This window comes from Trichosurus vulpecula, chromosome 7 (genome assembly GCF_011100635.1).
Source record: "Trichosurus vulpecula isolate mTriVul1 chromosome 7, mTriVul1.pri, whole genome shotgun sequence".
NCBI classification, from domain to species: Eukaryota; Metazoa; Chordata; class Mammalia; order Diprotodontia; family Phalangeridae; genus Trichosurus; species Trichosurus vulpecula.
The window spans coordinates 52,056,899-52,074,241 of NC_050579.1; the positions used below are offsets into that span (position 1 = coordinate 52,056,899).

Consider the following 17,343-nt stretch of genomic DNA (forward strand, 5'->3'; position numbering starts at 1 on the left):
TTCATCAAATGGCATAGTCAGTAAGTTTGCTTTTGGCAAGTGGATCTGATTGAAGAGGAAAGGTAGATTCCAGTCCTGTCGAGTACAGATGCATGATCCACAGAGCTAACATTAGAAGTGGTGTTCACCACCCCTGAAAGACTGCATGACACTACAGTCAATTGAGAGAACAAAGGGTCTCAGAAAGAATGGGAATGAGAAAGAAGAATGCGAAACCAGAGGAATGACTTCCCAGAGTTCATTACCAAGCCTTTATTGAAAAAGCATGAATGAGCTGAACATGGTTCCTAAGCCAACATCCAGGGTGGGGTAACTTAAAACACAGGGAGAGGAGGATTGTAAAATCAGGGAAAATGACAGTCCCAAAGGCATAGCATAATTTTGAAATGCAAAAAGCAGCAGTTTCAAAGCCCTGAGCCAAATATCTAATAAGCAAATCAAATATAAAAAGAAAAGGCAAACTTCAAAAAGATAAATCAAATTTTAAACAGAAGGCCAGTTTTAATGGTGACTTAGTCTAATTCTCCTCCTGCCCAGCCCTGCCCCCTCCCCCTGCACTGGAGTGTTAATTGACACAAAAGTCTTATTATAATTTTCCTTTGAAGTAAAAATTTTTATTCTATTTTATGGATAAAAAAATGCACCATGTCTATTGACAAGCCTTGCTCCTTTTAGGTATTCCCAAATTCTGTGCTAACAGTACAAGCTATCTATTTATTAGATATAGTAGAACCCAATAACAGTGATGAGCTTAACATACTCCAGGTCAGATCGTGCGTCCTCAGACATAACAACTACATAAAACAAACACTGATAGGAGGTAGCTGAAAATGGAAGGGGTTCATCCTGTCCTCCAACAGTAATCTTAAAAAGTGTTCTCTGCAATATGGAAAAAGTTACCCCCTCAACATATAGCATGAGTTGGACTGCAGGAGGTAGAGAGGCAGATTGAGGATGTGAAAACAGAGGACTTGAGCCCAATCCCACTTTGCTACTTATTATTCTCATGTCATTGGACAAGTCCTTTACCTCTTCGGGCTGTGGTTCCTCACCTATAAAAATAAGGGTGTTGGGTCACATGACCTCTAAGATCCTTTCCACGTCTACATCGTTGGAGTGAAACTTTTGTTGTTGTTGAGTCATTTTTCAGCAGTGCCTCACCCCATTTGGGGTTTTCTTAGCAAACATACTGGAATATTTTGCCATTGCCTTCTCCAGCTCATTTTACAGATGAGAAAACTGAGGCAAACAGGGTTAAGTGACTTGCCCAGGGTCACACAGCTAGTGTGTCACACAGCCCTGTCTGAGGCCAGATTTGAACTCAGGAAGATGAGTCTTTCCAACTTCACATTGGATACTCTGTCCATGTACCCCGACAATCTTCCTCTCCCCGTCAAAACAAAGCAAAACAAAGCCATGACTTTCTAGAAATAGGTCTACCCTGCCTTCTACTTGTTGTCTCTGTAGCTTGATCTGTGGAATGTGCTCCCCCTACCTGTGAGACAGGAATAATATATTTGTTGCCACTGATATGACTTTAAACGAGGCTATAAAGGGATGAATTTAAGGAACCAGTGGTTCTGTTGGGGAATTCTTATTGCTGCCAATGACTCCCTTGCAAATGAGTTAATTACATTTAGAAAGGACTTTTGCCTGATAAAATAATTAAAAATAAATAGCTCTCCTTGGAAATGCAAATTGCCCTGCATTAAAGCAACCATGCTGTCTACAGAGGCAGTAAATAGACTGATTCTCTCAAGTCTGTTTGTTACATGGGACTTAAAGCTACCTATTCAGCCTGCTGCAACAGTCTCTCAACAGTTTCTGAAGCTCATCTGAGGGACAGATAGCTTTTTTAAATTAAATTTTATTTTTTCCAATCAATGAAAATCTGTCTTCTCTCTTTACTACCTCCTCCAAACCCCACAATGAGAAAGAAAGAAAAACGAAGCCCCAGTAACAAACATGTATAGTCAAACAAAACAAATTCCTACATTAGCCATGTCAAAAAAATCCCATATGTCCCAATCTGCACTGAGTCTGTTACCTCTCTATCAAGAGATGGAAGAAGCATGTTTCATCATGAGTCCTCTTGAATCATATTTGGCAGTTGCATTGATCAGAATACTTAAATCTTTCAAGGCTGTTTGCCTTTACAATATTATTGTCATTATTTAAATAGTTGTCTTGGTTCTGCTCACTTCACTTCGTATCAGTTCATACAATTTTTCCCAGGTTTCTCTGAAATCATCCCTTTCATCATTTATTACAGCATTCCATTCAGATGCTATAACTTCTTCAGCCTGTTTCTAATTCTTTGTCACTGCAAAAAAAAAGAGTTTCTATAAATATTTTTGTAAATCTTTAGTTATAGTTGGTTTTATTTGGGAATAATCAGGGAGCATGGACTTCAGTCACAGATGTTTTGGGAATCCTTTTTACTCTGAGGAGTCAGTAGGAGCCCCAAATCATGACCCTTTCCAGCATCTGGCCCAGTACTTTCCATCTAGCAAGTACTGATTGGTTGAGAACAAAGAACTTGAAGGAATAATATTTGATCTACCAATTTATGTATTCCCTTAAGCTCATGGCTTATTTGGAGGAAGAAAAGGTGGGCGGGTGGTACCGTTGACCTTCCCTCTTGCCCCGATCCCAGGTCTTACTAATTAGAATAATTTTTCTTACCATTAAGATAACTTTTGTAAGCTTACTGAGCAACAAAAGGATTACACACACACACACACACACACACACACACACACACACACACACGCACACAGACGCACACGAACACACACACACACATACACACACACACACACACGCACACAGACGCACACGAACACACACACACACACACACACACATACTAACAACAACCCCAAAACCAAAACAAAACAAAACAAAATCAGAGACCACTGTGACTGGCCTTAAGCTATGAGAGAATCTGGTTCATTAAGAGTACTGGATTTGTAGTTGGAGGACCTAGGTTCATATAATGATGCTACTAGTTATTATCTGGGTAACTTTGGAGGAGTCATTTAGCTTACATTTCCTTTACACTATAAGGAGGGCGTTTGGACCATTTGTTATCTAAATGTCCCTTCTAGCTCTAAATCCTGTGACTAACTTTAAACACTACCCTTTTCCCCTACTGTATCCCTACTCCTGAATAGTCATTCATTAATCAATATTAAATACCTTCTGTGTATAAAGGTCAGTCTAATTTGGGGGAGATAAGCAGAATATAAGGCAGCTAGGTGGTGCCATGGATCGACTGCAGGGCTTGAAGTCAGGAAGACTCATCTTTCTGAGTTCAAATCTAGCCTCAGACACTTACTAGCTGTATGACCCTGGGCAAGTCGCTTAATTCTGTTCGCCTCAGTTTCCTCATCTGTAAAATGATCTGGAAAAAGGAAATGGCAAACCACTCCAAGAAAATGTCAAATGGGGTCAGACACAACCGAAATTACCAAACAACAACAAAAAAGAGGATATAAAATGGAATTCTTGCCCTTAGGAAGGTTACAGTTTAATAGGAGAATCAGAACTCATATATATGAGATGAGCAAAGAACACATTTTTATTTTCTTCTGCTGTGCTAGTTGGGTGCCTTCTTAACCACCACAAGAAATGGACAGTGGAGGCCATGAAACAAGGTAGAGGAAACGGCGGTTAGAGCAATTCAGTCCATATGAGCATTTCCAGACAGGGATTCCTTTCAGCATTCAATTGATTTCATCTTCTTCCTCCTCCAGCTTCTCATCACTCTTACAGTCATTGTAATTCAGGAAGTTTCCTTCCGCCCTTTTCAAGCCCACCCAGAGGGCCTCTCCTTGCCTTTCTTTAGAACTCTGCAGAGACATCTTCTTGGCCTTCCTGTGTAAGCAGCATGTGAAAATGAGGAGGGGGATGAAAATGACAAAGGGATAGATAACCAGGAAGTATAATAAAAATGATGATGAGCAGATCCTGGATGAAAATGTAGGCTCTGCAACAAAAGAGAGAAAAACAATCATTGGAGATGGCAGCTAATTCTTTCCTAGTTCATTTCTATCGATCAGTTAGAAGCAATTCCCGATATGTTACAAATAGTTATCTATAAGCTGGGATCAAATAACAGTAATAAGTCTCTTAAATCATAGGAGATGGAATATAGAGGGAATAATGTGTAGAAATTGAAGCCGTTCGTCCAAGTTATAGTGCTCTTTCAAAAAAAAAAACATCCTTCTCCTCCTGTCGAGCTATTTATCATGACTCCAAAAGTCTAGGGAAGTACAGAGCATATCACGGATGGCTACGAGATTCTGGAATTGGGTGAATGACACAAACAGCAACCACTACTAACTCCTGGGAAAAGATATTGATCATTTGGTCTTAAATCCTGACAAAGGTTCTAGTTTGTTTTTTAAGTTAAAATTTTTGTGATATCTTTTGTTTTTCTGTATCTCCCATTCCAATGGATTTCTTCCTCTTCTCTACAACTCCACTATATTCCTCTCCTTCCCCCTTCCCACAAAGCTGTCTCAACACAAATAAAAAGAAGAAAAAAAGAAACAGTTCAGCAAAACATACTGAGAAAGTTTGACATGATATAAATGGCCCGTGCTCACAGTCCCTCTACCCCTGCAAGGAAGGCTCTGATTGTCCAGCTATCATTCCCAGGGCTACCATTCAAGATAACAAACTTGTACTGTGGGTTCAGCTGCCCAAAGCAGAGAGCTTAGTTGGTGATGGCAAAGAAGATGGGCTGAGAAAATGACATAAAGATATTCAGAAGCCTAATGAGTTAAGCCTCTGGCACAGTTGAGAATTACTGAGATGAAACAGTAGGCAAACCCAGAGGCCAACCTAGCAGGCAGGGGAGTCCCCAGATGGGGCAAAACTACAAACAATAAGGGGTCCCCAGAAACAGTGTGCACATCATTAATCAATGGCCAGAGTTTATGTGGGTTAATCAGGAAAAAACACATATTCTAACACCAAATGCAGTTTCTTATTTGAAGATGAAGGTGTTGAAGTTAGGGAATTCTAGAATTTGGGAGCAGGAAGGGCAGCCAGCTCAACTTCTCACCCATTTCAGGAATACCCTCTGTAACAAACATCCTTAACCTGGGGTCTTCAGACCTTCAAGGAGTCCATAGATAGGCTTCAGGGGGAAGTGGGCTACGAACTTGGATGAGAAAAACAGACATCTTGATTTTCAATTGAAACTTAACATGTCCCTTAATTATTTTAAAATACTCTTCTGAGAAGGGGTCCATAGGCTTCCCCAGACTGCCAAGGCATTCATTACACAAAAAAGATGAAGAACCCTTAATCTACCACATAGACATTAATCTCTGAATTCTTTTCATTTAAAGGTTTAGTTATTGTTTTGACTATTAGACTGTAAGCTCCATGAGGACAGCAATTGTGCCCAATAGGGTCTATCATAGTAGTCATTATAATACATAAATATGACACATAAAATATTATACAAATATCATATAATATGTTATAGATTATATAACATAACATAATTAGATCATATAATTATGTAATATAATGTTATGTGTTATCTAATACACTCATATAATATAGTACGATTATATGAGTATATATTACTTAACAATGTGATATTCATATATGATATAATATAGGACAATATACTATTTATATATAATTATATAATACGACATATGACAATTTTATAGATTATGTATGATACATATTTCTACAGAAATATATAAAAATAAAATATATAATATTACATATAAATGTATGATAAATATTCCTTACGCAAGACTCTGTGCTAGCTGACAGGGATAAAATTTATAGGGATAGCCCCAATATGGGCCCATAGATAGCAGAGCTTACCCTAGCTTTGAGGCATTCTGTGGGTTGGCACCCACTTAAAACCATGGCTCATTAGTTCTCACCAATGTGTTGACTTTTTTCAACCAGAGGACAAATGAAAGAAGACATTAATCCAGTAATATAGTAAGTTAAGTGACAGGAGACGATTGACTTGATGCATTCATAGGGTACAGTCTCCCACATGTTCCACCATTAGTGGAGAAAGCACATATATACACAAGGAACCAATGTGGCTGTGAAGCATCCATGAAGAGGCACATGCCACTAATCTATGCGGGCCAAGGCATACAGGGAGGGGCCAGAACATGTGGACAAGGCAACTTATACTCCTCATACTTCAGGACCACTAGTGATATCTTCCCATGGCTCACTGCTGAATGTTTTATCTCTGATCTCCATTTTTTATTTTATATTGTGCCTGACAGGTTGAGGGTAGCCAACAGGCCTCAAACCCATCAGTGAGTTAGGGGGGTATCTACCCCAAGCATGTGAAGACTCCCCCACCCAACCCCTGCCCCTGAGAAATGGGCAGATGAGAACAATTTGTTCTGACGACAGTCACGAAGGCGGCTGAAGCAAGTGCTGTGGAGTGCTGAGAGCTTGGTCAGACATTGAAGACCCGGAAGTCACCCACTGCAACCCAGGCTATGGCCAGTCAACTTGACTTTTGTCCTGCCACCAGACTTGACGACTCAGGAAGACAGTGAAGCTGAAGACTGCAACGCTGCCTTGCTTAACTCCAATTCAGGCACAAATCAAGACATCACCCCATAGTCCTCTTCAAAAAGGACAAACAAAAAGACAAACAAAGGATGTTGGACTTGCCACAGATCCCTACCAATCTCATTATTTCTTTACTAGTAGCTTCTGGGCTTCATTTCTTTGGTGGCATCTACTGGCTATTTCAGTTCCTACTGTCTAAAGCACAGTGACTCAAAAGGTTCTAGTAAGGACAGGTTGACAAGCTTGTTGTCATCTACCTTAAAAACCAAACAAAAGTCAGGCAGAGTGCCCCCAGGCTGAAACTAAGCCTGTTCTTTCCTAGCCTATGTCTGATACTGAATCAAAGCTCAGACAACTCTTTAATTTGAGGTTAGAAATTCCTTGGAATTCTCATTTGATCCCTTATGGGATACTGTGTACCAAGAGTCCATTTCACAGAGCTTTGACAAACTCTCTAGGACCTCATAGGAGCTATGTGGAAGCTGTGGTTACAAAGCCTATGGCACTCCCAAGAATCATTTGAAATTGGCATGAAAATGAAATCAAACAAGAAAAAACTTTCTTAAAAAAAGAAAGCAAAATCTTTGTTCACTTTCCTGGTCCAAATCAACAATTCTGGCTTTGGGGCTATATCCTAGTTCCCCTTTCTAAAAAAAGACAAAAAAAAGAAAAAGGAAAACAAAAACCAACACAAATAGCTCTGGTCCTCAAAGAACTTGCATTTTAACAGGCAATATAGGACATATACAAAAATAGATAAATATAGAATAATTTTCAGAAGGAAAGGGCATTAATAACTAGGGCGAAAGTTAAGATTAGGGAAGGCTTTGTAGACGATGGGTATCTGAACTGAACAGATTGAATGAGGGGACAAATAAATTCAATATCAACTGGAGACAGATGTTATTGTATTACACAAATATATATATACACACATATACAATATATACATATACACATATGTATATATACACATACACATATGTATATAGATACACACACATACATACATACATACACACAAGCAACTGGTTTATAACTTCTGAAGGTTACTGGGCATTAGTGACATGAGTTTAGGAGTGAGATTTTTTTTCCCTCAGGAGGGTACTGGAGCCAGATGACTGAAGAGTCAGCTGTTAAATTTTCAATGTTAATATTTACACTTAAGAAATCAGCAAATGCTACAAATCAGGACTTGAATTATTGTTTTATTCATTGTCTAGATTTTAAAAAGTGATGGAGAAAATGTTAATAATACATATCAAACTTAAAAATGTATTCTGCAAACTTTTCTCCCCTCCCCCCCCCACTCCTCCCACCCCATACCAGAGAGCCAGTTGTTAGACATTTACCAGTACACTCATTTTCTCTGGCCTCCCATCTCTACTCCACCTTAAGATCTTTTGTTTCTGGTTTTGACAGGGTGAGTAATAATAAAGCTATCTAGAAACTGGTTTCTGAATTTTCCCCCTCTTTTTAAAAAAAGTCACTATTTAGCTTTGCCTACTGATTGGGAACACATTTAGAAGGAAGCAGGAAGGAGTGCTGAGAAGAGAGGGCTATCGGGGACTCTGGAAAACCAAGAGCAAGATTTTCCCATTTTAAAACAAATTTACACAAGGCCAATTGAAGAGCCAGACTAGCAGAGCCAGTGGGCCCCTCGTTCCCCAGACAATGCACTTTTACTACGTGACCTGAGAGCTTCGGATAACAGCTAGATTCCATTTCTGTAGTTTTCTTAGGGAGGGGCAAAAGACTGGCAAAGAGTGTCCTGCCCCCCCACCCCCACCTCTCTATAATGACTTCAGCAGAAGCAGGAGCAACCATAGGTGGTAAATGGGGTTTTAAAGGACTGATGAGTTATGATGAGTTAAAACTGTGTAGGATCTTAGATGTGGGGCCATTTTGTATTTGGTGGGGTGGAGCTGATGTGTGTGTGTGTGTGTGTGTGTGTGTGTGTGCGCGCGCGCGCGCGTGTGAGAAAGATACAGAGAGAGAGCGAGAAAGAGAAAGAATGTGTGTTTATGTGTGAGAGAGAGAATGTGTATGTGTGTATGAGAGAGAGATTGAGAGAGAGTATGTGTGTGTGAAAGAGAGAGATACAGAGAGAGAAAGAGAAAGAAATAGTGAGAGAGAATATGTGTGTGTCTGAGAGAGAGAATGTGTGTGTGTGTGTGAAAGAGATACAGAGAGTGAGAGAGTGTGTGTGTGAGAGAGAGAGATAACGAGAGAGAGTTAGAGAAAGAGAAAGTGTGTATGAGAGAAAGTGTGAGAGAGAATGTGTATGTGTGTGTGAGAGAGAGAGATTGAGAGTATGTGTATGTGTGAAAGACAGAGATACAGGGAGTGAGAGAGAAAGAGAGAGAGTATATGTGTGTGAGAGAGACTGAGAGAGAATATGTGTGAGAGAGATTGAGAGAATGTGTATGTGTGTGTGAGACAGAGTATGTGTGTGTATGTGAGAGAGAGAGATTGAGAGAGTATGTGTGTGTGTGTAAGAGAAATAGAGTGAGAGAGAAGGAGAGAGAGTGTGTGTGTGAGAAAGAAAGACATTGAGAGAGAGTATGTGTGTGTGTGTGTGTGTGTGAGAGACTAAGACAGAGAGACTGAAAGAGAGTATGTGTGTGAGAGAGAGATTGAGAGAGAGAATGTGTGTGTGAGAGAAAAAGAGAAAGAGTGTGTATGAGAGACTTAGAGAAAGTATGTGTGTGTATGAGAGAGAGAGAGAGTATGTGCGTGTGTGTGTGCACGAGAGAGAGTGTGTGTGTGTGAGAGAGACTTAGAGTATGTGTGTGTATGAGAGAGATTGAGAGAGTATATGTGTGTGTGTGTAAGAAAGAGAGAGAGAGAGTGAGAGCGAGAGAGAGGAAGAGAGAGAGAGAGAGAGAGAGAGAGAGAGAGAGAGAGAGTGAGAGTGTGTTCTCTGGTATCTTTTCTCTGCCCTGCAGTCCTGTGTTGTGCCAGCCCCTCTTTGCCACTGAAGCCCTGAGGTGAAGTATGAGAGACCACTAGGATCCCAAATTTCTGCCAGAGCTGATTACCTGAATGTGAAAGGCCGTCCTAAAAGGATGGCAAAGTCTCTGATCACTGCAGTCATTTGGCGGGTGTTTGAGAAACCATCAGCTCTGCTGCTTCTAAATTACCTCTCTTGAGAGAATGGGGTTTGCTCCGGCTCCCCCATTCACCATCTGCCTCTTAGGATTAGAATTAGTGACATTCAAAAGTCTTAAAAGGGTTGGCATTTTGATTCAATCGGGGTAAGTGCCCAATACTCAGAGTACAGGGCCTGTGGAAACAGAGCCAAATATGTAATGAGAACACTTCATCAAGAGATTTATTTTGGAGCATTCCCAGTCCTGGCCAAAAACATCATGAGGCCCACTCTTGATATGACCTCAGCAGCTCTGGTGATGGGCAGAGGGGAGCTGCAAGAGTCTGGGCCAAAGAGGGGCTACTGAAATTGAGGCCAATTCATCAAGTTCGGGTAGCGGGGGGGCCATGTCGATGGGTCATCTCCCTGAACCCCAATTTCATGGAAAAAGCAAGAGTAAAGGCAGATAATACTGACAATAGTGGAACTGCCTTCCTACCCCAAATACACAATATGCTTTGTTAACATACCTTCATTTCCAAGTATTTTCTCTGGACAAGGGGTTCTAATAGAATATAAGTTGCTTGAGAGTATGGATTGTTTCATTTTGGGTTTTTTTTATTGCTGGTACCTAGGCCCATGATAGGGGTTTAATAAATGCTTATTTTAATGTTCCTTCAATATTCCATAAGCATTTATTAAGTGCCTATGTGCCAAGCTCTGTACAAAGCCCTGGTGATAAGGCTAGGGACTGGATCCATGATTTCATTGGTTTAGGGAACCCCTAGATGAGCAAACTCCTTCTATCAATGCAGGTCAGCACCTTCTCTGCAACTTATCGTCTTAGAGATATGAGGTTAAGTGACTTTTCCAGCTTATCACAATCTTCCACAGGCTACAACATTAGTATGGAAAGCACAAAGATCCATGGTGACCAGGAAACTCACATGGAAGGCAAATAACACAGGAAACATATGTGGCCATGGAATGTACACAGGGAAGCATACGCTAGGATGTGACAGCCACTTTTATGCCACAAACCTTGCCTTGGTGATAACAAAGACAATAACAAACCTTCCCTGTTCTCAAGGACTTTACACGCCAGGACAGCTAAATCACTGCAAAACATAGAGAAAGCGATTCCAAGGCAATTCAGCGGTAGCATGTACTCCTAGGTATGCAGGGGATGGGAAGGGAGTACTAACGCCTTAACTAGGAAGAGCAAGACGAACGTCCTGGAAGAGGCAGCATCCTTGAGCTGAATTATGAAGAAAGCCTGAAGGGATGCCAATAGGTATCAGTGAGCAGGGTGCATTCCAGGAATGAGGGATGGCCTCTGCACAGGGAGTAGTGGACAGGATGTTCCATACAAGGAACATATCTAAGCGAGAGCTGGGAAATTGTAATAGTAAAAGGCTATTATTGTCATCATCGATTGAAAGAGGTCCATAGCGCCCTTTTTATTCCTCTGACTTCCTGAAAGAATCCTGCAGGTTAATTCCCAAGGCTAGAGAGAGGAGGGGAGGGAAGCACTCGGGCAGCTGCAGCCTGAGATTCCCTGATGCCATTTCTCTGTTTTTACTGAACCACTGATGGGGGGGATGGGGGGAGTGGAGGTGAAAGGCTTCCCAGCTCAAACTCTCACAAAACAGACCCAGCCCTTCCCTTCCCTCCCCTCATTTGGGCCACTAAAAGGCTCTGAGAAGTAACTCCCAAACTGACCCAGCTTAAGAAATCTCTCATGCTCGAGTAGAAGCAGAGAATTGTTTGAGGAATTGGCAGGAACATCAAATGCTATATTTGGCCTAGATTGGGCTGGAATAAGCTGGTACTCACTTGGACCATGTGCTGGCTTGGGGAGGGCAGGGAGAAGAAGGAAAGAGAATGAAAAGGGAAGGAAGAGGCAAAAGGAAGGGGAGAAGAAAAGAAGAGGGGGAGGGGGCAGGCAGAGAGGCACAGGGTCTGTCTGAAGGTGTTGGGCCCAGGTTGGAGTTGGAAGAACCAAAAAAAAAAACGTCTTGTGTCATAAGAGCTTCCAGAGGGCATTCAGAATAATTTTCTTCTTTAGATGTAATGAAAAAGTCACAGTTTATCAAGATCATGATGTAAAGACCTAAGACCTCTCTGCCTCACCTACTTTGAAGAAGGCAAGAACCACATAATTTTAGATACTTTTCTCTCCAATATTTGCCTTTTGAAATGGAATACCTGTTGGTTTTACAGTTATCCCGGGGAGGCTAACAGCAGGGGCATATTGTGCAGTGACTCAGACAAGGAAGACCTTTTAAGAACAGAGAATTATATTTTCAGTTATTATCCTTTTCCTCCATTGTAAAAACCTCTGTAGGATCTTGGCCCCAGAACATTAAATGTGGAAATACGGAAGGAATGTGTGGAACATCGAGTAATTATTGGATGGAAGAGAGGTTAGTGGAAAAAAAAAACTGTCTAGCAACCTGGGTGGGGCTAGAGAAAAAACAGGGGAAGAATAAAATCAAAACCAGCTTCTCTTCTATCTGGGTGTTTGAAGCTCACCTGGTCCAACCAGATGAAAACAGCAGGTTCCAACAATAATCTTTGCCCCTTTGGGACACTCACCAAAGCTAGTTGGTGGCCTCCCAAGCTCCTCCTACCTCTCCATCTCTTTCCTCCTCACCCACAGTTAACCACTTTGATTCTCCCTCATAGTACACAACTACCACCTCTCTGGGGCTATTTCCTTACTACAATGGCAGTTTTGCAGTCCAGTTGGGACTCCCATTCATTACATTTTCTTTTTACTCTCCACTCTGCACTGCAGCAAGTTGTTCGTCCTACCCTGAATCCATCTTACCCTGTGTCTAGAATCAAATAAAAATGGTTTCCTATACTGAGTAGTGTTTATGTGCTACTATTGGTGAGGAGTAGTCATTGTCTACTGGAATGACTTGCTGAGGAAGGTGGAAAACTTACCTTCTCCAGGAAATCTTTAAAAATAAGTTGTAGTCTCCTAATAAAGTAACTCAAATCAATATACCCTTTGACCCAGCAGATCCCACTGCTAAGGATAGACCTCAAGGGGGTGAATAGTCTTATATATTTATAGTAGCATTTTCTGTAGTAGCAAGGAATTAGAAATAACATAGACGCCTATCTCCCGGAGAATGGTGAAAAACAAGTTGTGGTTCATGAATATCATGGAGTATTGCACACTCTAAGAAAGGATAAACACAGGAAAGATTTATATGAACTGAGACAAAGCAAAATAAACAGAACCAGGAAAATAATAAATACTACAATGATGTAAGTGTGAAAGAACACCACCAGTAGGATAATTGAAACAGAATGCTGTAAAATTAGAAAGACCAAGCTCGGTATCCAAGAAGTAAGAAGAAATACCTTCCTCCTTTCCTGGCAGAGGTGAGGGACTATGAGTGTGAATATTATATATAACATTGGACTTGGACCCTACAGAGGTTCTTACAGTGGAGGAAAAGGATAATAGCTACAAACACAATTTTCTGTGCTTAAAAGGTTTACCTCTTCTGAGGCATTGCACAATATAGTCCCTCTGATAATTAACTTTGCTAGTTATCAGTGAAATATTTGTTATGAGGAACTTTCTGGAAGGGGGTAGAAGAAAGGCATCTGAAAATACAAATGATACAAAAACAAAAGATACAAAGAGCAAATTAAAAAAATAAGTTATATTCTCCTCAGTCTAGGATGATTTGTGTGTAAATATATTCTGAAGAGGTGGATGAGATGGGAACAGCAGGGTCAAAGGATATGTTGATACCTTTAGTTACTTTATTAGGAGACTATAATTTATTTTTAAAGATTTCCTGGAGGAGGTGACTTTTCCACCTCACTCAGCAACACGAAGCCAAAGGATCATAGATCATCAGTTTGGAGCAGGAGGAGACCTCTGAGATAGTTTCTAGACCAAGCCTCTCATTTTCATATGTGACAAAAATGAGATGGCCCATAAATGAGGACTGTTCCTTAGACATTATCTGCCTGATTCTAGTCAACCATGTGGGAACTTAGGTAGAGGGGATACTTCTGACTCTATGTGACTCAGGATCTTAAACCATGTGATGACGAGTCCCCTGATGGGCTACCAAGCCAGAGTTAGCAGACCTTCTCAAAGAGAAAACAGCTTCTGGATGAGGTCTCTTGGTGGCAGCTCTAGGCAGAAAACTGTGACTCCAGTGACTGATGGGGAAAGACAGACCTGTGTCTGAAAGCAATGAAAGCGACTTCAGCAGAGAGAAAGAGGCCACCAGAAAGAACAAGTTTGGCTGATTGCTCGGCCAAGGCCTAGTGCCCAGGTGAAATGACTAATTAGCAATATTGTGCAACTGCTTTAGATTCTGATGAGGCTTAAGATATTAGCCTCTCACCTAATTGTAACCATGGTTATAAGTTAGGTTATTCAAAGCTGTTTTTAGTCCTTCTACTAATTATGCTTTGATACTTTTATACTTAACATTTATCTCTCTGGGCAGCTACATAGTGCATCGGATAGAGTGCTGGGCTTGGAGTCAGGAGGATCTGAGTTCAAATCCAGTCTCAGATACTTCTTCTTGTTCTTGTTTGTCTTTCATTCTTATGATCTCAGGGAGGTGATGCCATGACATGCAAAGTGAATTGGATTTAAGTGACTTATTAGCTATGTGGATAAGCTGGAATAATCACCTGTTTGCCTCAGTTTCCTCATCTGTAAAAAGAGCCAGAAAAGGAAATGGCAAACCACTCCAGGATCTTTGCCAAGAAAACTCCAAATGGGGTCACAAATAGTTGGACGCGAATGAAAAACAACTCAACAACAACAAATGCAGACTCATTATTTCTGGTAGGACTGGTTTTGAAAGGGGCGAGAGAGAACTCACCAGTCTACATCAAATACAAAGGCTTCTAGGGTCAGCCAAGGCCTGTTTCAGGAGCTAATTTTGATACAATTCACCTGTGTTGGTATTTGGGCAAGTTTTACTACTTTCCGGTCTTCATTCACAGTCCTGTATACTGGACCATTGACATGGAAAAGGATCTCAATGGGAGTTCTGTGCAGAGAAAGGAGGGGACAGATTTCTGCTAAAGATAGTAATTTGTTGAGCTGATACAAGGCTGAAAAGAGGAGGAATGGTCTGCATCCTAAAAGAGGTTTTGTTCACGAGAAGGTTTTGTTCATCGGAATTGAATGGAATATGTAGTTTATAGTACATGTAATTACTGTTTCTGCTTCTACTATGTATTTACCAATCCAATTAGACTATGTAATTAAATCATGACCTTAAGTTGAGGTAGATAAATTAAGCAAAAGGAAGGAAAGAGAAAGGAAGGGGACCCCAAAACACCGTGGATAGGGGTCAGAGCCAGAACCAATCACTCACACTCCTATAAATGACTCCCAGAAGCTATCAGAATGGGGTGGAGTTCAGATGACTGATAGTAATGGACCCCCTGGGTCCTGACTGTTTACTGAACCCAGATGACTATATTTGTTTATGCTTCTTAACTATGGATGAGGAAACTGAGTCCAAGAGAGGCCCACTAAAACTCGGACTCTGCCCCTCGGAGAGCCAGCTCTGATGGGTGAGCTTTCACCTTGCCTTGGTAGAACCAGGACACCAACCCTCCTGGACTCTGGCCCTCTTCCTTTTCACTCCACTGGATGATAGTCTCTGCCCCAGGACTTTGGAATCTGACCCGTGAACTTTGACCTTGTTTTACCCAGTAGCAGGTCAACAAACCCCTTTCCAGCCATCTCCACCCTATGCTGCCTTACAGTTACCCTTATTCTGCCTCCCCTCTCCCCCCAGTCTATCTTCCCTTTGTATGTATCCTTCCTTATTAGGGCATCAGTTCCCTGAGCATAGGGACTTTCTTGCTTGCTTGTTTTTGTCCCCAAATGCTTCGCACATTGCCTGGCATATAGAAAGCACTTAAATGGTTGTTCAGTCAATCAATCAATTTATTTATTCCTAAGGACCCACAAGTAGTAACAGAAACAGGATTCAAATATCTACATAGGAACCTATAATAAAATAAGGGGATTGGTACAGGTAGGTGGCCCAGTGGATACAGCACCAGCCCTGGAGTCAGGAAGACCTAAGTTTAAATCCAGCCTCAGACACTACCTGTGTGACCCTAGACAAGTCACTTAACCCCAATTGCCTCCAAAAAATGTATATAGACATATATGTATATATAATGGGTGTGTGTATATATATATATATACACACATACACATATATGTATGTATATATATGTGTGTGTGTACATATATATATATATATATGTATAGATAGATATAAAACATAAGAGGCCAAAATATCTTGAGTGCTAAAGGAAGAGGACAAACAACCTTCATAGACTATCTACTAAACCTGATCTTTTAGGATTTTGTGTTGGCTCAGACGACTAGCATCTTGACCATTTTTATGAAGTAGGCTGTGAAACTCCAACCACATGCTCTTCTCCATGGGCCCTCCCAAAAGTGCCATCCTTCATTGTGCCTGTCTTTTGTCTTTTCTTCATCTGGAATTTGAGTACACACACACACACACACACACACACACACACACACACACCCTGCCAAATCCTAAGCAACCAGTAATTTACCATCTGATGCATTGCTGAGACTTGGTCTACAGCTGCATAATCCCCTAGGCAGCCAGCTAGATGTCACAGGGATAGAGGGCGCTAGGCGTGGAGTAAGGAAGTCCTGAGTCCACATCTGGCCTCAGATACCACTCACTCACTGGCTGTGTGTCCCTGGGAAAGTCATTTAAACTCTATCTCAGTTTATTCAACTCTAAAATAGGGATAATAATAGCATCTACCTTCTAGAGTTGTTGTGAGGGTCAAATGAGATAATGTTTATAAAGCACTTAGCACAGTGCCTGGCATACAGTAAGTGCTAAATAAATGCTGATTTCCTTCCTTCCTTTCATACAAACATTAGGTACCTGTGATCTTATGAGTTTCCCCTAATCTTTATTACCAAGAATAATAAAAATAGACTTCTTATCCCTTCAAAAACACCCCCACCCAAGTTCACAGAGGCACCCTCAGACAACCAGGCAGGATGGTTAACCCTTTGTTACCTGAATGAAGCACCCTGAGCAGCATATGTCCTGACTCATCGGATGCCTGGCTGACCCACTTGCTGGGACTTCCATGGAGCTGCCATTCCTCCACCTTACACCAGTATATCCCATTATCCACCATCTCCACGCTTCGAAGCTTCAGGACAAAATCTCCAGCGGATGAGCGGTAGCAATGCAGCTTTCCCCTGTGTTCCTCCTTGCCATACTTCAGGACGCCATCATGTTGCATTTCCACTAGAACCGTAACTGTAGAGTGCTCTTGCATTCTGAACCAAACTACAGAGAAAATGGATGCTGAGGGGCTGGGGCTCTCCAAACTGCAGTTGATGGTTACATCTCTGTGTTCAAGAGTGTTCTCGGTGTGATTTGTCTTCATGACCTTTAGCTTACTTCCTGGGAGACAAAAAGGATGAGACCAAAATGAAGGAAGTGCATGTTTTTTAAGATCAACTCTTAAGATCTTAAGCCTTAAATCTTAAAGTCTTAAGATTTTAAAATCATTCTTCAAGGACTGAAATATCTCTTTGGGAATTATTCACATCATCCTAACACCCCTGGGTCTCAGTTTCCTTATCT

At 41.2% G+C, this 17,343-nt stretch overlaps 1 protein-coding gene across 1 annotated transcript in view; it reads right to left on the minus strand.

Moving 5' to 3' along the window:
* Nucleotides 1-3,728: 3,728 nt before the first annotated feature.
* CD101 (CD101 molecule) overlaps nucleotides 3,729-17,343 on the minus strand; it is a 58,308-nt gene continuing 44,693 nt past the window's right edge. Inside the window, exons 9-10 of the mRNA XM_036768182.1 lie at nucleotides 16,765-17,160; nucleotides 3,729-3,991 (exon numbers count right to left, since the gene is read on the minus strand). Coding sequence (XP_036624077.1) covers nucleotides 3,729-3,991; nucleotides 16,765-17,160 — 659 coding nt within the window. The remainder of the gene's footprint in view (nucleotides 3,992-16,764; nucleotides 17,161-17,343) is intronic.